The sequence below is a fragment of the Papio anubis genome, chromosome 4 (genome assembly GCF_008728515.1).
Source record: "Papio anubis isolate 15944 chromosome 4, Panubis1.0, whole genome shotgun sequence".
NCBI lineage: Eukaryota > Metazoa > Chordata > Mammalia > Primates > Cercopithecidae > Papio > Papio anubis.
Genome location: NC_044979.1, coordinates 61,801,374 through 61,827,667, shown reverse-complemented (window position 1 = coordinate 61,827,667; position 26,294 = coordinate 61,801,374). Strand labels below are relative to the sequence as shown.

Sequence of the window (26,294 nt, the reverse complement as noted above, 5' to 3'; positions counted from 1 at the left end):
TCATTTTTTATTATACTTTACGTTCTGGGATACATGTGCAGAACGTGCAGGTTTGTTACATAGGTATACATGTGCCATGGTGGTTTGCTGCACCCACCAACCCATCCTAAATTTTTTTTTTTTTTTTTTTTACTAGTGGGTTGTGGGTAGAGTATGGGAGAGAATGTGTGGATGTGGGAACTGATGGGCTGAGGTTAAGTAGAATGACCCTTTTGAAGAATGATCACTTGTTCATTTATTTATTTTATCACGATCTAAATTTCTTTTTTCTCTTGATTTGAAATTTGATTTTGTTTTGTTTTGCTCTGAGATTGTGAACATCTGTGTGCGTCATTTTTTCTAGGCTATTCTATGGTTTAAAATTTTTGACATAATTTGATTTTTGATGTAATAACAAAAATAATTTTTCTAGTCCTAACGGGAAATGTGTTTGAAATGCATGTATGGTTAACAAGCCTAGTGCATGCTAGTACTACAGAACATCTGCTGCCCTCAATCATCTATATTACTTGCCGTTGCAATGTATGATGTTTCCTTGGTGTCCAAAGCCTATCATCTGCGTCGTGAGGAAACAGATTGGTTTGATAAACCCAGGGAGTCTCGTCTGGAAAATGGACATGGTCTGGACCGAAAACTGCCAGAAAGATTGGTCCACTCTAGACCACTCAGCCAGCATCAAGAACAAGTAAGTGCTATATTTAGCAATTTCTTTTAGATTTATCAAAAAAGACTCACTTCTATGTTAGAATGGTCTTAGTTGTCCTAAAAGGAATGAGATATTTGTCCATTCATTTCACAATTTTTTTTTTCCAATAACATAAAGGAGTAACACAGCTTGCTTCATCAGCTATGACTGATTGAAATTGGACTGTGATACTTCTACCAATTTAAGTGATTGATTCCTCCAACAGACATTATTAAGTTTGAATAACATATCCAGCACAGCTATACAACAAGAATATATGGAGCTCTGAGAGCTTACAAGTGACTGGGTGAAATGGATTTGGGTAATTTTCAATGCTTGTTCAGATGCTAAGAACAAGTGAGAGGATAGCCAAACCAAGTCAGCTGGGATAGAAAGAAGGCTTAACCTGGGGGAGAAAGGAAGCTGATATTTTAGTGGATCTATTGCATGGAAATATTAGCTGGTTTTTTTTATGTATTTTTGAATTTTATATACAGAACAACTCACATAAAGTAGATATTACTAATCAATGTATTCTTATAGATGAAGAAATTGAAACTTAGAGGTAAATTTCACAATTAAATATGACACCAAAATTCATGATCTTACTCACTTTTGAGCAAATGAGGTGATGTTTGAATTGAATTTTGAAATACATCTACGAGATTAAGAGTTGAGTGAATTGAAGGAGAACCTTCACGTAAGCCAAGTGGCCTTAAATCAGTTGCCTTACCAGATCAGATATTTGCAGGTTGTATACTCATTATGATTATTAAAATATCCAAAATAAATAGTTGACTTATTTACATTAACTCCTAAATCATCCTGTTTAGTGATTCATTGATATAGAAAACAACCGTATTTTGAACAACTGAGAAGATCCATATAGACTTACTATAATTTAATTCAGTGTTTGTCATTTTGAGGTATAAAACAAGGCTTTGACATTTATAAGTACTGTCTAAAATACATTGTCTATACTCTTAGATTTGATTTCTTTCTAAGCAATTTAAGTTTTCATAGACAAATTTCTACCTATTAAACAGAATTTTTTCTTAGAATTTTGTTCTGTTTTTGTATATGCTATCATATTTTCTAGAATTCTTAGAATTCCTCTCTACTATAAATTTCTGTCTTTAGTTCTTGATATCTTTAATACATATTTTGTTTAGGCTTATGTTTACCTCCATTAAAATGTCAATATAATTCCATTTTTTTTACTTCATGTAAACATATCAGCCTGTATTGAACTATGCTTTCATTAGCTTGTCTTGTTATTAAAATTGTATTTGTGGTTGTGTTTGAAATCTCATCAAATAGATCTGGCTAGAAAGTAAGAAAATTAATGAAATTATTCTGCACATTTAAAATCTTAAATTTACCTCCTTTTATCTACAAATTTGTCAGTTAAAAATAACTTCCTTAAATGTGTTTATTATATGAATCTCTCTAAAATGGAATATTTGTTATATCTTACCCATCTCATTTGCTTCTCTGAAGTTTAGTGTTTTCCACAAACCTAGAACAAGTCAAAGAAAACACAGATACTTTAACAAAATCATAGTAAGATCAACTGCATAAAAAGGGCAGCTTGTTTAGTAATTAACAAACAGGAATATTTATTATCAACACTACTGTTTCCATGGGCACTGAGAATAGTCTTTTCCACCTAATTTATCAAACTAATATTCTTTGAGGATATATTTAAAGTAATTTAAAGGATATATATTAAAGTGTCCAGCCCAAAAATATGTAAATGAAATATTCATATCTTTAAGGACATTCTTGTTTCAATTTTATGTTACTAACATACAGATTTATGGTTTTGGTCTACTGAGTACATAGTAATAATGGTTTAAATAATATATAATTATAGACAAATATAATGTCAAAATTAAGCAGAGAAGGTATTTTTGAGAATCATTTAATAAATTTCTTGCTATGTCTTCTCAAGTAGAAACATAAGGATTCTTGTTAGGTGAGTATAATTATGTGTATATTCTTGCTAAAAGTAATTTTTTACATTTGTATAATTTTTTACATTTTCACATCTAACATACAAACAAACAAACAAAAAACTATGTATGTACTACTGAAACTGCAACTATGCAAAGTTATAAGCTAGTTAAAAGTGAACAGCCATAAAACTGCCACACAGGCCAAAAAAAGGAACATTACCTATCCCCAAAACCCCTGTATGTCCCTTCCAGATCATAACCACTCCCTTTCCCAAATAAGTAACAAATGTGCTGAGTTTTGTGAAAATAATTTGTTTTTCTTCATCATTTTTTTCTAAATAGATTCTACTATAACATACATTTTAATTACGTGAAGTTCAAGAGTTGAATTATATAAAATTCAAAATTCATGCTTTTTGCATTATTATTTATCTTCAAATACTATCTCCCTCTTTAACTCATCATAACTATATTTTGACTTGGAGAATCACAAAATGGCATTCTCATGTTATTAACTTCTTTGCATCTCTAATCATAAAAAGCTAATATTGAGCTCTTGGTACTAATAAACTCAGATGCTTTTATTTGAAAACATATGCATAACAAGAACTCATATTCATAAAATACTTTGGAGGCAAAAGTAATAAAACCAATAATACTAATGCAAACACTAATTTATCTCCTTTTAAAACTCATTTGCATAAAACAAACATTAGAGGGATAGAAGAATATTTCTGAAAATTTTTATTAGACACACAATCATATTAATTATAAAATAAACCAAATCTAAAAATCCATATTTGCTTCATTTCAAATATATATATATATTCTTATATGTGTGTGTGTGTGTGTGTGTGTATCTATCTATCTATGTATCTATCTATGCTTAACCTCTGCCTTCTTCAGGAGAAATTCAGCTCTGCTTTGTGAATTGCACAGATAGCCTAATCTCTTATTTTTTAGTTTTACTTTAGTCACTTACTCTATAAATAAGACTAATACCTTTCACAGGGTAGTTGTAAAGGTCAACACTTCTTGACTATTGTAAAATCCCTTCGCTTTCTACACTTATACTCGCATCATCTGCAATTCCTCTGCAACTGCTTGATTGAGGTACATTAAGTTCCCATGAAAGAGCCACTCTTTCTCTTGATTCTAGGAATTCGAATGTTCTGTTTTCTCTCCTTGGACACTTTTCCTCCACTCATCCCTTGGCAAACCCTAATCATCACCCAGGTGTCCGTGTACATGCCCCATCTTGCAAGAAGACTCCCCTGACACTACCACCCCTACTTCCCCAGAAATCTGGGGTAAGTGTTCTTCCTTTGTGCTCCAATACCCCATGTATTAGGTCTTGGGCTGTGAGCTTCTTGAGAGCCAGCAGCTCTCTATCCCAACTACCATGTTATATATGTGTACAGTGCTAGGAACCCAGCAGGGCACTCTGTCTCCTGCATCTAGAATGTGTGGTATTTAAGTGAGGGAATGGGTGAATGTCTGTATGAATACACAGTAAGTTAACAAAAAGGGCATAAAGGTTATCTGTCTTCCGTGTATGAAGTAAAGGGCTCAATTCATTCCCTTTTTGTTAACATACTCTTTATATATACAGGCTTGATTCATGAAAATAACTCTTTTTGAAATATTTGTAGGTAGGGAAGAACAGCCCTCTTTCTGGGAGGCCCATAGGCAGTAATCCTATCAATGAGGAATCACCAAAAGACAGTGATAACAGAGACCATCCCCTTGGGGAGAGGAATATAGCACCACTTGACATCAGTTCTGCCCCTTGGCTTTGTGCCTACTCTTAGTTGGCAGTAGCAACACCTACCCATAACCCCATCTGCTATAGGACTCTCTCAACATTCACCCTCTGTGGTTACTAAAAAACTGAAATTCATCTAGCTCATACATCTAATTCATACATGGAAGACATATAGACTTTTGATCATGCTGATCATAATTATGGCAGTTGCGTGTTTCTGATTTATTAAGTGGATTTATGAAGCTGCTTGCAGACAGCGTAGACAGTCTCTGAAACTATAGGAGATGATATGAGATGCTGTGAAAGCAATATTCAAGAAAATTAAGATGTGCAACATTCCTTCTACTATAAAATAAAAGGCAATAGTGGCTATTTGATAAAACGTTGAAAAAACAAGGAAGCCTGATGATGACTCTTCTAAACTGTGTGATAGATTCACTATGAGATTACATCAACATCTCCCCAGTCTGAAAATTGGAAAGAATACTAAAAGACAAAATTGTGTTTTCTTAGTTTATTTTTGACCAAATGGAAAGAATAATGTTTTGGAATTATTATTAACTAGTATCTGAGATTAGAACAGATTGAAATAAAAAGAAGTAACATCCAATTTTACTGAATTATCTGCAGTACCAAAGCAAAGTGTAGTTACACCTAATAGTTACAAAATTTTCAATACACACGATTTTATTTTTAGTAAAAAATAAAGATTTTTAAATGCAGATTAGGAAAGGAAAAGAAAGGAAGAAGAAGGAAAGAAAGTAGGAGAAAAAGATGTGGGGAGGGCAAAGTAACAGAGAAAGGAAAGAGTGAGAGGCAGACTGAGAGATAGACAAAAGAGATAGAGACAGGAGAGAAGTGAACAGCAGGCAAGAGACGGAAAAAGAAAAATGTAAGCACTTATTACAAACATGAATAAGGTTTTCAATGGTTTACTAAGTTAGCATTAGTATGAATTATCTGAATTGACTTATTATACTTACCCTAATGTTTTTATAATTTAGTAAACAGTATTTTTGTTTTACTCTGCAGAATTCACATAATATTCCTGGATTTAACAGGATTTCGCTATTGTTTAGGGAATATTTTATGTTAACCTAAGGCCTGCTTAACCTTATTCTTTCCAAAAGAGAAAAAAAGCTAAAGGCTAAAATTTTAGCTTTAGTTTTTAAAATACCTGTTTTATTTTTAAAATCCAGAATCCTAACAATTTTACAGCTGGAAATACTAGGACACATTAAGGTGACAAGAGTTTTCTAAGGAACCTTTCTTCACAAAATGTATACCTCTTTAGTCCTAAATTCTGTTTCATCTTTTGGAAACACACTTCTTAAACATTCTAAAATAGGTAATATGAAATCTTCATCTATATTAACTTTATTTTGGTTGTAATTTAAGTCAAAAATTTTCTTATGACAATACATACAAAATTCCATACAAATAAAGTCCTGTTAATACAGATAAGAGTAAATATTTTGCCATTTCTGTCTTTCATTATTTCATAAATCTCTTTTGAAAGCAAAGTTCCATAAAATATAAAGTACAAGTTTGCATTTTGCAAGTTACTTTTGTTTCAGAAACTTCATTTCACCAGGTGGAAACACAGATAATGCAATCTATAATATTCTCATATTCAAGTCTCAATAATGAGAATTGAAATCTCAGATTTGCAACAGTAGCTTTAAGTGTTACTTATTCTACCCTAAGGAATGTCTAGGAGACATAACACTATCAATAATGCAAGCTTTGAATTTTAAAAAGTATTAAGTGAACAAAGACTTTATTTATTTATATAGAATTAGCCTCTGCATCTAGTTTACAATGAAACTTCTAGTACATGGGCTCAGCAGAAGTACAGTGCCACAATAAATCAAGCAACATAAACATAAAGCAATCCTGATTATGATAATAGAGATGTCAAAGTAGGAGGATCTTCTCTGTTTTTTTCTCCCCAGCACCACTTAATTGCTGAAAATTAAAAATGCTTTTCCATTCCTAGGCTGTCCAGAGCAAAATCAGCAGCTGGCATTTTCCATATACATTCTCTATCCGAGGTCATCAATATTGACTGCATACTACTGTAGTAACAAACATTCTTCAGAACCTATTGCATGCACTTATTAATTTTTCAAATACAACAAATCAGTTTGCAACAGCCATTGGTTACAAATGCAAAAACCGTAAGAACTCAGAACCAGCAATATCATTATATAGTGTTCATGTAAGGTGTTTAAATTGCCATCATGTGAGAATCTCCTACTATGTTCCATTAATTTAATCAATGTGCTTTGAAATAAACCATTCTAATTATATATATTGCACTTTAAGTGTCTTTAATGTTGGTTTTTTACCTTATTACATGTATGTCTTAGATCATACAGATGAACGGGAAAACTATGCACTACATCTTTCCTCATGCAAGGATAAAAATAACAAGAGACTCAAAGGATCACACAGTTTCAGGTAAAGCAAATCATATAATCTAATTTTTTTTTATTCTAATGTCAGATTGACATATGTACTGACATTTGGGTTTCATTTTAGATGACTCAGGACATTTTGGAAAACTTTTTATATCAAAATTGTGTTTTTAGAAATGTAAAAAAACAAGCAGGATATACATTTGAATATAAAAGACATTTATGACATGATCATCAATATGAGGAGGTACTAAATGGTACCTATTTGCATCATTCTTTTCATTAACCATATGTTTTAATGCACCTGGTATTACAATGCTCCGCAGGAATTGCTGTATTAAGAAATGTGGTCACTGGTTGTAGGAATACAAGACATTCTTACACAGGAAATTAAAAATCTGTCTTGAATTCTTCTAAGGAATAAATTCCCCTATTTCTACTCAACTTGAACACTGTCAATTTATGCTGGGGTTTTGTTTGTTTGTGTTCCTTTATAAGCCAAAGCTAATGGTGAACTTTTTATTTGGAAATAATTTTGGATTTCCAAACGTAATACAGACATTCCTTTTGCCCACTCTTTGCCCAACATTACTAATGTTAACTTCTAATCCCAAAAAAGTGATCAAACCCAGGAAATTAACATATATATGATAATATTAAAATATCTATAAGCCTTATACAAATGTTGAATTTCTCCACTAACCCACCATTTTTTTTTTTTTTTTTCTGGTCCAGGATCCAGTTCAGGATCTAGTTCAGGATCCCACATTGCATTTAATTGTTTGACTCTTGCATCTCCTCCAATCTGATAGGTCCTCAATCCTCCTTTGCCTTTCATGATCTGGAAGCTTTTTGAAAGATATATGAAATTTTTATATTATAATTAAATAGTCCATATTTAAATCAATGAGATGAAATATAAATTGTTCCAAGTTAATGAAATTTCAAAAAATGAATATTATCTATATTTTTAGTAAAGTATGTTCTTCGAATTTCATGGACAATGTGCATCAATAGAAAAATATTCAAATACATATAATTTATGTATTATATATGTATAGGCAGTACATCTAACATGGTATATGTACTGTATTTTCTTTTTTAAGCACTGATATAACAAACAGGGTCTTTCTTCAGTGTAATTGCTATTGTTCCTTGCAGATCTTAGACAGTGGAACATGTGGACGAGGAACAGGTTTTGCTTTGAGCAAATTTCTTCTTATTTTCACAGAAAATGAATTGATTAGGAGTCTAATGTTGTTTTCCTTTTAAGAGTAGGTAACTTTTCTTCTACCAGAGACAGATAATTCAGACTTTCAAGTTTTATTGCTGTTCAAACTGTATTTTAAGTACTGATGAAAATTCCAGGGTGAATCTTAAAATCCAAGGGCTCCTTTTGTGGAAGTAATTACTTGCTAAAAACGATTTCAGTTTCCTCCAGCTCATAAAGCAAAACAACATAATATTTTCTAACAATGCCAAAATTATTTTTTCATGATGTACAATGGAAATCTTAAAATCATTTTTTTCCTAAATCATCAGAACCTATGCCAATGTGCCTGTTTTCTAGCTGTATTATTTTATACTCTATTAAGAATTATTCCTGTTGTAGGGTGGGTGGAGGGGGGAGGGATAGCATTAGGAGATATACCTAATGTAAATGATGAGTTAGTGGGTGCAGCACACCAACATGGCACATGTATACATATGTAACAAACCTGCACATTGTGCACATGTACCCTAGAACATGAAGTATAATAAAAAATATACATATAAGTACTCTACAAAAAAAAAGAACTATTCCTTCAACCTTATTATTTATCTTTCCTACTCTTTAGTTATTCTTTTACTTTAACTAGAAACAAGTTTTAAAACATAACATTGCAAAAATAAATGCTAGCTCTTTAGTAAATATTCTAGTCTCAAAAGTAAATTTAATTTCTTCCGTATATACATTTCACAAAAAGAGAAAAGGTTATTGTTTTGGACAATAAATTTGCTAGTAATGTACTATATCTTTTCTCTGAATGCCGCTTTTTCTTTTGATATCTACCTAAAGTAATACTAAAAATGGTTTCCTTGTTATAGTTACCCTGTATTGATTACTACTGAATACATTTTCCATATGTCTTAGGAAAAATAATCCCATACTATATTAAGTCTTTTAAAACAATCTGCATTTTATATTCTACTTCTACTTTTAATTGTTTTAAATACATCTCCATATGAGGCTAGAACCAGAAGTTACAATCTTTGACAGTGTCTGGAAGTTTTAAACCAGTGCCAGGGAAACGATGGCAAAGAACATTTACACTCCTGGCTAGTCTCTGTGTCATTTTCTGCTCAACAAAAAGCCTAGTTTGATTGACTAAATATTTGGTAATATTAAGGATTTATTGTTAGCTATACTTTCATTTATATGTTAATGTTTTAATTGAATTTATGTATTTTTTAAATTGTCTGATAAAATGGTATCATATACATCATGATGTTTTGAAGTATATATACAAGTTTATATGTTTCATGAAACAGTGATAACTACATGAGATAATGCTGATATTAATTAGCTAGAGTTATTACAACAACTGTCTTAGCGTTGTTCTATAATACAATATATTGTTATTAACTATAATTACCACTGAATGTATCTTTTGGAAATGCAAACTAAAATATTTACAGATTAAATGATATCATCTGAAATTTACTTCAAAATTAGCTAAGGGTAGAGAATGGTGGAGATGTAGATGAAATAAAATTGAACATAATTTGTTGATTGTTGGACTTAGAGATTAACCACATTGGATTTTATTGTAGTCTTATATTACATTTCCATATGTTTAAATTTTCCATAATAAAATTGTATAATTACTGTCTGTTTTTCATGTTCACAGTGAAACAGCGGTATGCAAAAGCTTCATCAATAGTGAAAAAGCTAGCAAAACTAATAATTTAGCTGTCTTTGTGAGACAAGACAAAGATTTAAGCAAGGAAGTAGTAAAGAATAAAATGTAGTATATCTGTTCTTTTATGGTGGAAAATGGCCATTAGTGAATTTTAATTTTGGTTACATAAACTCATTGATAGTAAAACTACTATGAACCTTTTATAATATTTTAATAGACAGTTCTAACTTTATAAATAGTTTATAAAAGTTATATAAAACAAGCATACCTGGGAAATAAAAGAAAAAAATTATTTAGGAAAACAAAAATAATTTCAGAATAGAAGAGAGAAGTAATGGTTTGTTTTGTTTGGTTTTCAACGTTCTCCTGTGTGGTTCTCAAAATAATGTCAGTGGGACCCTCATGATCTCAAAGATTCTTTCAGGAGGGGTCCACAATTCAAGACTATTTTAATAGTAATGCAAAGGCAGAATTTGCCTTTTTCACGCTCATTCATTTATGAATATACAATATAGTTTTTCAGAGGTTATTTAATGTGTGACTTCACGAGAGATTTGATACAGAAGTAGCTGTGAAAATTCAGCCAGCTTCTGTTAAGTCCAAATTAAGCCGATTTATAAAAATTTAAAACAGAATTCCCCTTCTCATGAATTTTGCTTATAAAATAGTTATTTTTAATAAAATATTTATTTTAACATGGAATAAGTTTATTATTTTAAATGTGTTAATATTTTTAATTCTCAATTTTAACTTATAATATGGAAAATATACTTTTTTTATATAGCTGTAACATATATAAAGAAAAACTGCTTGAGATACTCAGTAATATTAAAGAGGATATATGTTTCCCCAAACCAAAAGCTTGAAAGCCACTGCTATAACAATATCTACAGTGAAATTTTTTTCAAAAAGGAAATATACTTTTTTCTCGTTATTAAAAAACGTATATAGCATAAAGTAAACTGTTTCTGTAACTCATAGTGGATACATTTTTAAATATTTATTCATTGATGATCATTCATTTATCGTCCATGGTGTGACTTAAATTTTGTTGGGTACTAGATTAATAGAATGAACACAACAAAGACCCAGATTTTTAATGTACTAACAATTTAGTAGGAGGACCTGAAATGTAAGTAATTATTACTACAAAATTTTAGGAACAACTGAGACAACAGTCAAGGAATTTATACAGTTATTGTTCATACCCATAACTATGTATGTGTGTGTATACACACACAGCTATACAGGTGCACCATGATTTATAATTTTTAATTTACCTAGAGAGAAACACAGGCATGTAATCTTCTATTAAGTGGTTCACAATTTTTAGAAAATATATCCTTTAACTTTTAACCTGTTAACTTCAAAGATATAAGTGTTTATCAACAACTGTACAATAGTTTTGAAAGTCCTCAGCAAAACACAAGGCAACAGAGTGGAGAGAATAGGTAATAAGTTTTGGAATTATAAATACCTGTGTTGAAATTCAGCTCTAACACATGTAAATTTTGAGAATAAGTTTGTTCATCTGTAAATAAAGTGAACTCTGCGTATCTCATAATTGTAAGTGAACCTAACACAAAGTATTGTACTTACTGTATGCTCAACAAATGTTATTTCCTCTTCTCTTAAAGAGAAATGAACAGAAAAAAAAAAAAGAACAAAATGTGATGCTCAAAAAAATGAGTCTCCTTTTATTTCTTATTTGAAACTCCATCTTATGGCTTCAGAAACACAGCTGTTTGAAACAAGCCAAAGAAATTCTTCTGGCTTTTAAGAAAGGCATTTGCTATGTACAGTTCTATAATGGACTGGCTACATCTGCAAGGCTAGAAAGACTTAGCAATTATAATAGTGAAGAACACTAAAAATGTTGTTAAGTTTGAAAAGATAGCATTGTCTTCTTAGGAAATAGGGGCTCATTTTCTGTTCTGCATTAGTCACCATCTTTATGAGTTTTTAGAAATAGAGACAAATTATAACAGAGCTCATTGGATCCTAGTTGGCAGTAGTACCACATGTGGATAACTTTATTATTATTATTATCATTATTTTAACAGTTTTCTTGGATATAGCTTACATATCATAAGTATCTATTGTTAGTGTACAAATCAATGACTTTAATACATTTACAGAGTTGTGCAATCATCACCACAATCCTGTTTTAGAGATTTCCATCTTTGCAAAAAACTCCTTTGAGGCCGTTAGCAATCTCTGCTTCCAACATCCCTCATCCAAAAACTAACTACTGATTTACTTTTTGTCTCTGTAAGTTTGCCTTTTCCAGGCATTTCATATAAATTGGATCATTCAATGTACAGTTTTGGTGTCTGATTTCTCTCATTGACCAGTTTTTTAGGTTACTAGTTTTTAGGTTAGTTGTAGCATGTGCCACTGGTTTGCTCCTGTTTATTGCTAAATATGTCTCATTGTTTAAAAAGTCAACATTTTGTTTTTCTGTGAGATTTTTCCCCATATTTTAAATAATATTTGCATGCTCGTTTTAGTATAGATATATAATATGTAATTTTTGTTGGGTAGTTTACTAGACATAAAATTTGTGGGTTGTATGATAAGTTTCTGTCTAACTACTTAAGAAACTGCCACATAGTCAAGGTAAGTGTGTCATTTTGTGTTCTTGCCAGCAATGTTTCATGATTTAGTTTGCTTTAAGTAATTGTATGTTGATATTCATGAGTGATATTATTCTGTAGATTTGTTTTATTGTGGTATCTTTGAGTAATCTCATAATACTGACCATGTAGAATGTGTTGGGAAGTATTTCTGGCTCCGTTTTTCTATAGAGTTTGTGAAGAATTAGTAGTATTCATTTTTTGAGTATTTGGTAGAATCCACCAATGAAGTCACCTGGCCTAAGCATTCTTTTGCAGTAAGAAGACATCCAGTTACTAATTCAATGCCTTTGTTTGTTATAAGACTATTTAAATGTTCTCTTTCTTCTTGAATCAATTTTGGTAATTTGAGTCTTTCTAAAAGTGTATTCATTTCACCTATGTTTTATAATTATTGTCACAAATGTATTCATAATACTTTATTCTTTTCACTTCTCTTAGGTCACACAGTGAAGCCCTTTTTTATTCCTAATTTTTATTATGGTGTCTTCAATTTTTTCTTAGTAAAGCTAGTTGAAGATTTGTCAATTTTGCCAATCTTTTCAAAGACTCAACTTTTGCTTTTATTGATTTTTTCTCCATTATTTTTTTTGTGTTCTATTTTACTGATTTCTGGTCTACATATCATCTATTTCTTTTCTTTCATTTATTTTTTAGTTAGCTTTTTTCTCCTAGATTCTTAAGGTGAAAAATTAATTAGTTGGAGAGCTTTCTTGTTTTCTGACATAGACATTTAAAACAAAGTATTTTCCTTTAAGGACTGTTTTACTGCATCCCATGCATTTTTTTTTTTTTTCATTTTTATTCAGTTCAAAAGATTTCTTAATTCCCTTGTAATTTCTTCTTTTACCTATTGTTTATTTAGAAACATGCTTTTACATTCCCTAATGTTTGGGGATTTTTCCAGTCTCTTTCTGTTCTTGATGTTTAACTTAGTTTCATTGTAGTTGGAAAACCTATTTGTACCTATTTTTTATGATTTAATTATTTTGACTTCATTAAGATTTGCAAAACTTTGTTGATAAATTTGTATATAAAATGGAGAGACATTCAAAGCACAAGCAGTTTGTGAGTCTGACAGTTTCCAAGTATGACTATGATTTTACTTTCCACTGAAACTTCTCTCTGTGCTGCACATCTGTGTAACCTTCTTTTGGTTAAATTTGTGTGAACAGTTTGGGCTCTCTCTGGTTTCTGCCAAACGTGCACTCAGCCTCCATTTACCCAGGGATATATTGAGAACTTATTAAATCTATTTATGGATGTCCCAATTCCTAGTCTCCCAGTTTAACCCCCAAATAATTTGCAAGTCTACCACTTGTTTCATCCCCTCCAGCAATAAAGCTTCTGGTTTTCATACCCTGCCCTGTCCAATTGAGCTATCATGACAACTGAGCTGGGGATGGAAACAGCCCAAGCCAATCACGACCAATATTCCCACTTGATATGGTTTGACTGTGCCCCCCACCCAAATGTCATCTTGAATACCCACGTGTTGTAGGAGGCACCCGGTGGGAGGTATATGAGTCATGGGGGAAAGTTTTTCTCGTGCTGTTCTCATGATAGTGAATAAGTCTCATGAGATCTGATGGTTTTATAAGGAGGAGTTTCCCTGCACAAGCTCTCTCTTTGCCTTCCGCCATCCACTGAGGTGTGACTTTTTGCCTTCCGCCATTATTGTGAGGCTTTCCCAGCCACGTGGAACTGTAAGTCCATTATAAACCTCTTTCTTTGGAAATTGCCCAGTTTGGGTATGTCTTTATCAGCAGTGTGAAAACAGACTAATACACTAGTGTTCTTACTTGAAGATCAGTAGCTTCTCATGAACAAATGCTGCTCAGTTTGTTATAAACTTTTGTTTAATTTCCAAAATGCTGAAATGGTTGGTTGTTTTTTAACATTTTGTCCAGCTATACAACTCATTTTTTGGGAGAAAATTTTATTTATTTTATTTTATGATCTTTCTATTTAATTATAATTTTGGCAGCTTTTATAATGTATTTCCTGAAATAGTAATAAAAACACCGTATTTCTCTGAATTTTTTTAGTCATTCTCAAAATTGTTTTGATTGTACAATTTTTTTATACTTAAATATTTAAAGTATTACATATAAAATAAAACATAGGTAATGAATGAATTTTGTTTTGGCATAAGATTCTATAAATGATGGTTTCTAAATATTCCATTATAGTATTGATTTCATGTGCATAAAAAAGAAAGCTGCAGGCCTAATGTACCTCTTTCTAATATACCAGCCAGAATTACTCATCTGACAACCTAATAACAATTCTAAATAATTGAATCAGACTGAAAGAGACAACAATATTCTGAGAGATCTCAGAAATCTGGAGAAAATAGTTCAGATATCTTATCAATGTTTCATAAATGAGTCCATTAAGTTTCTGAGGAAGATTGTGACATTCTTAGAATCCTAAAGAAAGTTGACAATTAGCCATGATTAAACTCACAGACTGTGTCCTCATCCTGTTATAGAATTCTTACCTCTCCTTGCCTTCATTGCTACCCAGTGGTAAAGTTTTTCTACCTAAAATTTTAAAAATCTGAGTAGAAGTGATTAAGAACAGCTTTTAAAAAAGACAAAAATAGCTAGTCAGACTTTCCATTTTCTTGTATTTATCAATGGAATTTCCACCACTGGCAATATGTGAAAACATTGAGTTGATTATTTATTCATTTTGCAGGGAAGGTACATATATGCATACATACAAATAAACACAGCAATAAGCCCTCTGTCAAATATAGGGGAAGATTTTTTGAATTAAATTTATTACACTTGTAATATTGATCTTATTTGCGTAAATTTATTAGTCCCACTATGCAACCAAGTAAATTATACATGCAGAAATCTAAAGAAAATAGTGATAATCATAAATATTTAGGGGACATGAAATATAAAAATAAATATATTACTTACTTTGTAGTTAAAGGTTTTCTATTTTTTTCTGAAATAACTTGAAAGTATGATTATTTCTTCCAAATACAAATATTCTCCTCTTTTTTCCTTGATTATAAGTGTTTATAATGAAAATCTACAAACCTAAAATAGAAGTTATTCAGAGATTTATATTCAGACTATAGATGAAACGTGGTAAGAATAGTTCTATATATCCTATTGACAGTTCTCAAAGATATAATATTGTGATCAGCAGATTAGTTTTAAAAAAGCAACTACAACAAAATTCTCATGTTCTATCTAAATAATTAAAAATACTATATGGCCGGGCGCGGTGGCTCAAGCCTGTAATCCCAGCACTTTGGGAGGCCGAGACGGGCAGATCACAAGGTCAGGAGATCGAGACCATCCTGGCTAACACGGTGAAACCCCGTCTCTACTAATAAATACAAAAAACTAGCCGGGCGCAGTGGCGGGCGCCTGTAGTCCCAGCTACTCGGGAGGCTGAGGCAGGAGAATGGCGTGAACCCGGGAGGCGGAGCTTGCAGTGAGCTGAGATCCGGCCACTGCACTCCAGCCTGGGCGGCAGAGCGAGACTCCGTCTCAAAAAAAAAATAAAAAATAAAAATAAATAAAAAAAAAAATAAAAATACTATAAACACAATTTGTCCACCTTCTGTAACTGATAAATCTATTTTAAATAATGTGGACTAACAGAAAGAAGAGTCACAATAAATAAAGAACTATCTCCTACTATAAACAAGTAGATATGTAATATTGAATATGGAATCAGCCTTGAGAAGATGTTGAAGGAACGTCCAAAATATCCTTTTCCTTTTACTCTCTAATTTTACTTCTGTAAATATATTGTAAGGGAATAATAAGCAATAAGGCAGCATTTTTTGATAGGTATGGGAAAAGTCTGTGGTAGAGTCCTTGCTTAAAGAAATTACCACTTGAAGTGGAGCTAATGTACCTGAAACAATGAACACATGAAGCTATATGTTGAAAATTAAAATACGTTTCATAAACTATGTGTACATATATTAACATTTACAAATTTTTGCAATGCTGTTTGTTCAAATAATTTTACCAATGGAATATAGAGAACACATATTTCCCCATTTTCTCATGAATATTTTTGTTACTCTGCTTTCCTTTATAGCTGGAGATCTCAAAGGCAAATGTCCCCCTAGCTTTCAGCTTACAGTAGCTAAATGATAAATGCATGTATCATTCTCAGCCTTCTTCTTCTATGTATACTTATAAATGTATATATTTGCATGTATGTATATATAATAAAATAATATATTTGTAATATGTAAAATATTTCCTATAAAATATGGTAGTGGTAAAAATTACAAAGCTAAAAATAGAAGCCATAATTTTACAATTTATAATTTTTCCTTTACTTCCTGCCTTTTTTATACACGTGTGCACACACACTAAAAGTTGAAAGTACATTGTAATATAGTTCAGATACATATCTTTAATATGGTATAAATTGCCCAGTAAATACATTTTCCTTTTACCTCAAAAGCTCTTCACAAACATAAATGTAATGACTGGATTTTATTACATTGTATAGATGTTTAATTATTTACTTCAACCACTTTCTAATTGATTGGCATTTATGTCTTCTCCCCCTTTCCATTATTACATAAACAATGCTGCAATGAAAAAATGCTGCCTTATTGTTTATTATTCCCTTAGAATATATTTACAGAAGTAAAATCAGTGAGTAAAAGGAAAAGGATATTTTAGACGTTCCTTAAACATCTTCTCAAATTTCTTATCAGAAAAGTTCTACTACTTTGCACTCCCAAACTAAGAAATTGTTTTTCATTCATTTTCCACTATGGAAATTTTAAATCATATAATTGTCACAAAAAGATACTGTAACTTAGTTCAGAAGCCAAATTTTATATCATTTTGCTCTAAGTATTATTTATTTGGTTAGTTATCAGGTTGATATTTTGTCCAATACTTAATAATTTAATTGCCTCCTAGTCATCCTGGTGGTGAGGGACAGATTCCTGCCTGTCCTGGGGTTATGGCGAGGGCTGAGCACATTGCACCTGACACTGGCCAGATGACATCAACAGCAGCTTATTAGTCACATATGCTCAAAGTTTGGGGCAACAGGACACCACACATGACACAGAGCCACACGGGGTTGTACTGGGGAACACTGAACAACCAGAGCCTGTGCAAGGCTGGGTTTTTAGTATCAGAAGGTTGGAGCGCCCCTAGGTCCTACAGGGAAACTTGGTTGGCTCCGCTGAATAGTTCCTCAGACTGGCAGGAAACGGAAATTCCTGACCCCCTTGATAAAGAGGATTTTTCAGCGAGGGAACCTGATCCATTAGAGCAGAGTTGGGGTTGTGGGGGAGGGTGTGGGATGGGAGGGAGCTTGTGGTCCGACCCTCGTTATTTTATCAGAAAATTAGGCAGCATCTAATATTGAGTCTTAACTATAACCTTTAGACCACAATTAGCTCTGTTTCTTTCCTTTCAGTGACTTGTCTACTTAATATGCAGGATAATAGACTATTTTTATTTTGTTTGTTTTGTTTTGCTGCAACACAGAGTATATGAAAGGGACCAGAGTATATAAAAAGCTAGGGCCAGCATATGTTGGGCCCAGTAGACAAATAAATAGTCTAAGTTTAATTTGATAGGGAAGATTGGCATCTTGAAATCATTGAAAATATAGCTTCGTTTATGAGGTCTGTTAAAAAAATTTGTTTTGTTTGCTTCAGAGTTGAATTCTGAAGGAAGCTTAATCATAATGAATGAATAAGATACACAAAAGTTTGAATAAATAGGTTGGATCACCTTTGCTTGTGAGTCTACTGCTGCTCTCAAATGCGGTATGGTAAATAAAGAGGTACTGAGGCAAAATATGGTGAGCTACTCCATGTGATTTGGATAAGTTATGGCTAAGAGTCACTTAACATTTCTCCAATATCAATTATATGAACATTTTATGAGAAAACTAATTTTTTTCAGATCAGCCAATTCTTAAAATAGAAAGAGTTAAAACAATTATGCCATCTCTTCTGTTTCTTGTAGAAGACCAAAAGAAAGCAAAGCTGTCACCCTCAGGACAAGTGTGTTCTACCCTAACTGCTGGAACTAAACAGATCCTACAAAGTGGGCCTTAACACTGAATTTCTCCTTTCCCATATAAAATGGCTTTTTCTATCTTATTATTTTGATAGTGCAATTACATAGTATTCATTTCCTTTTTTTTCCTCTTTTTTTTTTCTTTTTATTTATTTATTTATTTATTTATTTATTTATTTATTTATTTATTTATTTTTTGAGACGGAGCCTTACTCTGTTGCCCAGCCCAGGCTAGAGTGCAGTGGCACAATCTCGGCCCACTGCAACCTCTGCCACCCAGGTTCAAGTGATTCTCCTGCCTCAGCCTCCCGAATAGCTGGGCTTACAGGTGCCTGCCACCACGCCTGGCTAATTTTTGTAGTTTTTTAGTAGAGACAGGGTTTCATCATCTTGGCCAGGTTGGTCTTGAACTCCTGACCTCGTGATTAACCTGCCTCAGCCTCCCAGAGTGTTCACTTTTTCATTGTAAGCCTTGTTTAGGAATATATTGAGCATAAAGCTATGGAAATAGAGTAAAGCTCAGATTGAATCTCTTTTGAAATCACAATTTCTTCCTGGTAAATTCTGGTGAAAACATGGATTTATTTACTCAGTAACAAAGGAAGTTTTTATTCTCAGGGTGAGTTTCACAGAAACATTATCATTTCTCCTGACAGGTTGCTTGGATATTGTGTTCCTGCTAAGGAAGTGACATTATAGGCTTTGCTTCCAGCTGGAGGTAGCTTAGCACATTTTCTTATCCCCTCTTAATAAAATAAAATTAAAGGAATGAATAATTGATTACATGAGAGTGAAGACATTCACAATATTCAAGGATAGGAGGATAGATGGTAATATTAATGTGAAACGTAGGCATATAAGTGTAAAATGTATGTGAACTGGCAGTAGAAAAATAAGCAAGGAGAAGTGGGATTCAATAAAGGAGTAAGGATTTATATTGATTTTCTAGAATATTTTCTTGGCAATTGGAGTGATGATCAAAGGTAGAAAGAACAAGGATGTGAAAGTCAAGAGAAAAACAATGAGTTATCAGCTTTTTTGTATGCTGGACAACCTACGGCAAGTTTCTAACTCTCCTTAGCAGTCTCAGCTGCTTTGTCGTAAAACTGGTATGAATAGTACATAACTCAAAATTTTGTGGAGGTGGTTAAAGAAAGGCAATGCAAAAAAAAGCTACGGGATAGTGTCAGACACATAGGAGACACTTTGCAAGTGTTACTCTTTTCTTCCATCCCTAAAGACAATGCTGAAGAGATTGTGAAAAATCAAATACACTTAACGTAAAATAGTATTGGCACAAACAACAAAAATCAAATAAAATCCATCTGTTCAAAGTCATGTGTTTTGAGATGTTTTGACAAAAGATCAATACATCCTATAGAATAGAAAATTAGATGAAAATAAACAAAAGCAGCTCACTTTTTGCTTAAAGCATAATTTCAATGGGATGTTTGAATATTTTTAGCCCAGTTATTAACACCATGAAATACATTTTTTCCATTCCAGATAGTAGTAATTATTTTTAATACAGTAACGAAAATAACCAAAAATAACTATACTAAATGACTCTTCAGTGAAAAATTAGCCCCTGATATATATAGGAAAGTAGAAGCTGTTGAATTATATTGAATATCTCCTTCACCAAATGCAAATTGATTTTGATGAGAACAGGTTCAGCCTGTAGTGTAAAAATAATTTGGCATCTGGATTTTATTTATGTACCTAAAATGACTCAGCAAATTGAGAACTTTTCTCTCTAAATCAGTTTTCAACTCCCTCCAAAATATAGGTTAGTATAATAATTATTACATAATCAGACATATATGGCACTTTGTTCTATACAGATATACATACCAAGATATAGAAATATTAAGCCAATTACTTATTCATTTAACAGATATGTATGCAATTCATATTTGGATTATAATGCTGAAAGCTATAATATTAAAAGATGTAATAATCTCATCTTTATAATATTGGAAAAATATAGATATAAACATACATAAAAGTATATGCAGTAATAGAAAAATGGAAATTATACTGACAAAACAAATATAATGTTTCCTAACTAATTAGTTGCAGCTTCTGCAGATTAAACCATGTAGTATAACTTGTGGGCTGCCTAAGCCAAAAGCATTTCCTCTGCTTAGTCTTGACTGAGAAATGCTGGCTTCCAACACCTTTTTTCATATCTTGGTACTTTCTCTTTTATTATTTGGTTGCAAATTCTCCCATCACTCTTCTCTAAAATTGAATGGGGAAAGGAGGGACTGGAGTGTGCTACTGTCAAACCTATGCCTTCTTATTCTAAACCAAGTGAACTGGCATAAACCAAACAGGAGACTCACTGCCAAGTCACTTGTTTGGAGAAAGAATATGTGCTTCACTCCAGATTTCCCTCATATTAGCTGTGTAGCCTGGAGTTTTGAACCTCTCAAAGCTTCATTTCCTCACATGCAAAATACAGGGCTTTTTATTTTTTTTCCGTTTGCTCTTTTTTTTAAAAATCCAATGAGATAATGTAATTTTAAAGGCATTTTCTAAGAATAGAATACAATATGCATATACTATCTTACCCAGCCTATTTCCCTTCTTTCCTACCCTCTATCACTACTCGATCATTGTTGTAACTACTATAAACACAAATGTCTTGCACATTTTGCTACCAAAATAATGTATACATATGTTGTGTGCACAACAAATTTCTGAGTATGATTTTTATCCTTGTATTAGTTTTCTATTACTGCATAACAAATTTAATGAGTTAAAACAACAGATATTCACTATCATCATTTTCATGGGTCAATAATCCAGGCATGGCTTCAGTGGGTTCCCTGATCACGAACTTATGAACTATAATCTATGTTACTTGTGCTGTATCCCTTTCTGGAGCTTGGGAGACCTCTTCCAAACTCATGTGGTTGTTGGTAGGATTCAATTTCTTGTAGATGTGGAACCGAATTCCCCATACGGTTGCTGTCAGGCAGGGGCCACTGACCCCAAGTGGTCTCTCTCAATTTATTGCTATGAGGTCCACTAACATGTGACAGCTTAGTTCTTGAAGGCCAGGAGGAAATCTCTTACTCTAGCCTCTTAAGATGGAATCCAATATAAAATAATTATGGTAGTGGCTATCTATCACCTTTACCAGATCTTATTGATTAGAAGCATGTCACAAGTTCTGCCTTCACTCAAAGGGAAGGGATTATACCAGGAAGTGGCTCATTGGAAATCATGATAGAGTATTTCTGCCACAATCCCATATTAAGTCAAGAAATCCAACAAAAGACTCTATATTTAATTTTGAATCAGAATAGTATTTTTCTTCCTACTTACATTTTATATAAGGAAAACTGACATTTATTTTGTCAAGTGCGTCATAGCTTTACACTAACATAAGTTTACACCATTTTATTTCCATCATCATTGTAGAGTTTCTTAAGTGTCTCTCAAAAAAACAATTTTCTTTAACACACAAAGTGAATGACCTCACCCCACGTCCTGGCCTGCCATCAATTTAGTATCAAGGCCAAACCTATAAAGTGACCCTATTTTCCAGTTTTGTGACGTCTAGCCTCATATCAAACAATCATTTTGTTTTGGACCCTAAGTACTGCTAAATGAAATAAATTTCCTTTTCATTGCCTTTTATAGAAGAATCTGGCAAACTCTTCAGATGTAGTCTTTATGCTTCTAATTTTGCAATTGTCTTATATAAGCTAAAATGAAGGAAAAAGAAAATCTTTATGTCATTACATGAATGAAGAATGCATTTATGAATGTGGCAGTCCTGACAAATTTTCTTGGTAGGAATTATTCCAAGTCTTTAAGGAGGAGAAAATCCTGTGTGCTTTGAGTAAAATTACTTTAACAGCATACATCATCTGTCATTTGAAAAGTGTGTTCTACAGAGCCAGAATACCAGTGTCATTTTTGTGTATTTTTTAACTTGTCTTCCTTATTTCCCATGCCAATGGTCATTTCAGTCATATGGCAGGCCATCTTGGACTCATCTCATGCAATATACTGTGAATATGGAAAGGCTTTTGTACAGTCTTTGAACTGTACATAACATTTTAATATTAATATTTAGATTACATTAGAAAAGAGGTGTGAATGCAAGTTCATGGAAATGTGAGATGAATTGTTCCTTCAAATTCTTCATGTACATAAAGGATATACATTTAAAACTGGAAACAGGCCAGTTGCAGTGACTCACGCCTGTAATCCGAGAAGTTTGGGAGGCCAAAGCAGGCATCACCTGAGGTCAGGAGTTTGATAACAGCTTGACCAACATGGCAACACCCCCTCTCTACCAAAAATACACAAAATTAGCTGAGCCTGGTGGCAGGAGCCTGTAATCCCAGCTACTTAGGAAGGCTGAGGCAGGAGAATCGCTTGAGCCTGGAGGCAGATGTTGCAGTGGGCCAAGACTGCACACTGCACTCCAGCCTGGGGTACAGAGCAAGACTCCATCTCAAAATAAAATAATAAAATAAAACTACAAACAAAGGGATGCTGAACAGCAGTTTTCATGCCTGGAGCAATTGGCTGGATAAGAAAAAGCTAATGGGCATAAGTGAATTTATTATTGGAATACTCAGGATTAGAGTTGGATTAAACTTGGCATGAATGTGCTGTTTCCGTTTTGATGTTGCTAAAAACTGTAAGGTATGGATTGTTATTAAGGTGATTGATGTACATTGTTGTGTTTATAGGAACGTTTTTTAAATACTGACCAATAATTAAATAAATAATGAAAATTATTTAGGTCTTCATGTTTGAGAATTAATGAACAAACTGTTGCATTTCATAGGACAAAAAGGGAAATCATTATGAATTTTTAATATAATTTGGTTTACTTTCTTAAACACTTTTATGTATAATTTACAACACAGAGATAAGTAAGTGAAATAATATAAAATTAAATTCTCACAACCTTACTCAAGAGTGTAAGTAATGTGTAAACTACATAAAAATCAATTTAATGAACTATCCTTTGGGGACTTTTCTATTATTCTTGGAACTTTATAGGCATTATTATATGTATCATCTGTCTTCTTCTTTAGCCCAACTAATGATATAACTGAACTAAGCAATATATTTTTATTCTAGGATAGCTTTATTATAAAAAATCAACACAGTTGATTTAAACTATTCATAAGAAACAGTATGTTCATTAATACAAATTTTGCTTTCCCTTGATGCTTAAGTATAGGATATGAGAGTATTGAAATTAAACAAGTATTTTAATTTTATCCAAATGCAGTGTTCTAATTATAACCTCATAATATTTTAATATATATTTTAATGTTGAAAATGAAAACATTCTTTGTGATACTTTAAAATACTGGAGCTTTCATTGTAACAGATTAATAAACACGTAAAATTGGATTTAATCTGTAAATTTAAATGCAAATGTAAAGATTTTTCCTTAGTATGCTCATGTTTGTTTTGTGCATAGTTTATTTTTAAAGTGACTCCAAAGTAGCATATTTATCAAATACTTATAATGTACGTAGAGACTTAAATTGTAATTCTAAGGTTAGTAGAGGTAATGCTTTTTCTTAATGGTTTTGCTACCTTTATCATTGAATTTCGCTTTTCTATAAAGATCCCAACCTTTGAAGGTTTTCTAAATTTTAAACTTCTTGGTAAGACTTTCTTAACCACAGATATGCTTATATATCATGAAATTACCACAACTTATGACTTTCTTTTTTAGTAAAGCACTTATGTTATCTGGAGTAATTATTGGTTTACATGTCTCTGTATGCTGTCGTACTGTGAACACAAGAACAAGACCATTTTCATGGCATCTGAAGTAGCATTTCATCAATGTTTTGAGATGAAACAAAAGCAGAGAGATGACATTATGTTGATAAAAATTTGTCAAAAGTTGAAAAACAATACTATACACATCACTTGTCAAGGATCATTTACTTCTAAGAATTTCAATTCAAAATTAATGTTGCTTCTTGAGTTTACAAAAAATTCCATTGGTATTCTGCTTTCTAGATTTGAGGAGTGGTGTTACATTTTTATAGAAATATTTTTATTCATTTTATCTATATTTGAAATAAAAAACATTACAGTGCAACTATAGAAATATGAAATCAAAATATCCAGATTTAATTCTTTAAAATTACATAAATTTAATTTCTTTTCATGACATTCAAATTAGGGTAGAAGCAGCTACTATAAAACAAACAAACAAATGTTATTTTCCCTGGGTCTATTTATTTTCTAATGTTCTATTCTACAAAAATTTTTAAATCTTCCTATGCAACTTAATTGTCTACATGAGAAACAATAGCAGATGGGCACATTGGCTCATACCTGTAATCCCAGAACTTTTGGAAGGCTGAAGTAAAAGGGTCACTTGAGTCTAAGAGGTTGAAAGCAGTCTGAGCAATATAGCCAGATTTGGTGTCTGCTAAAAATAAAAAAACTTAGGTGGGCATGGTGGCACTTAGTAGTCCCAGCTACTCGGGAGGCTAAGGTGGGAGAATCCCTAAGCCCATGAGTTTGAGGCTGCAGTGAGCTATGATCACACCATTGTACTCTAGCAAGGGCAACAGAGTGAGATTTTGTCTCAAAACAAAAAACAATATAGCAATGTCAACAAGAGGAACAGTAATTGTTGAAAATTAACTATATGACTGAAATTGTTTCTATGTATATAGTCTCATTTCTCACAGGATCATTTTGACTGTATTATTCTATTTACCAAATACATGAGGCTTGTGAAGTATACTTCAAAAGCATTTTTGAGTATTTGAATTCACTATTGTGAGACTATATATTATAAAATTAAATAATTATTGTGTCTGTGCTACTTTATTGAGATGGTTCTAATTACAGTTTCTCATCACTGATCCTTTACCACAGGGTTTGAGAATGTGCTTAGCTACTAGAAATCCAATGACTCTAAGGACCCAACTACTTCACCTTCAAGACACTGTCATTTGCAGAATGAAACTAAAACCAAATTTTTAAAGTCCTTCATGCCGATGAATAGATTTTGAAGTTCCACAACTACACTCTTTTGTTTGTTTTCTGTTTTTGTCTCCTATGTTGGCAAGGCTGGTCTTGAACTCCTGGCCTCAAGCAATCCTCCTGCCTCGGCCTCCCAAAGTGCTGGGATTACAGGCATGAGCCACCACACTCAGCCTGCAACTACACTTTTAGCCATACCTTTATAAAGTATAGCAATCTTAAGTCTATTTGTGGATTCTGAGTTCTGATACGGACTTCCTGGGGGAAAAAAAGTGTTTTTAAAGGTATTCAAATAGAAGGAAAGCCCCAAAATATGTGACTAAAGTATTAGTGTTATATATAGGATCTGTTCCCATATTTGTAACCCATTCGTTTCTATAGAAGGAATTCTGCAAAAGGATTTTCTTGTTTTATTTTTATAGAAATGTCAATCTTTCTAATTTTTATAGCTTAAAAAATCAAGATTGCTCAATAGTCACATTAGATTTAAAATAATTAACATGCATTGCTTTCATTAAAACAGGAGTTTTCAACCTTGGCTCTAGTGACATTTTGGCCTAGAGAATCCTAGGAAGATATCCTGTGCATTGTAGGATGTTTATCAGCATTCCTGGCCTCTACCCACTAAATGCCAGTAGCATCATTCCATGTTGACAACCAAAAATGTTTCTAGACCTGGACCAATATAACCTGGGAGGAAAAGTAACCCCCATTTGAGAGCCACTGCTTTAAAAGAAAAGGGTTCCTGCCTATAATTCTAGCACTGTGAGAGGCCGAGGCAGGAGGATTGCTTCAACTCAGAAGTTTGAGGCCAGCTTGGACAACATAGTGAGACCTTGTCTCTACAAAAAAATAAAAAGAATAGAGCTATTCAAATATTCCAT

At 32.5% G+C, this 26,294-nt stretch overlaps 1 protein-coding gene across 7 annotated transcripts in view; it reads left to right on the top strand.

Moving 5' to 3' along the window:
• Window positions 1–26,294, top strand: part of PCLO (piccolo presynaptic cytomatrix protein) — a 417,094-nt gene that overhangs the window by 262,663 nt on the left and 128,137 nt on the right. For all 7 annotated transcript variants that reach the window (XR_004183192.1, XM_031665281.1, XM_031665280.1 and 4 more), the window contains exons 8-9: window positions 549–685; window positions 6,781–6,871. Coding sequence is in view for 6 of the 7 variants with exons in the window: in XM_031665281.1 (XP_031521141.1) it covers window positions 549–685; window positions 6,781–6,871 (228 nt within the window). In the remaining variant the exon portion in view is untranslated. The remainder of the gene's footprint in view (window positions 1–548; window positions 686–6,780; window positions 6,872–26,294) is intronic.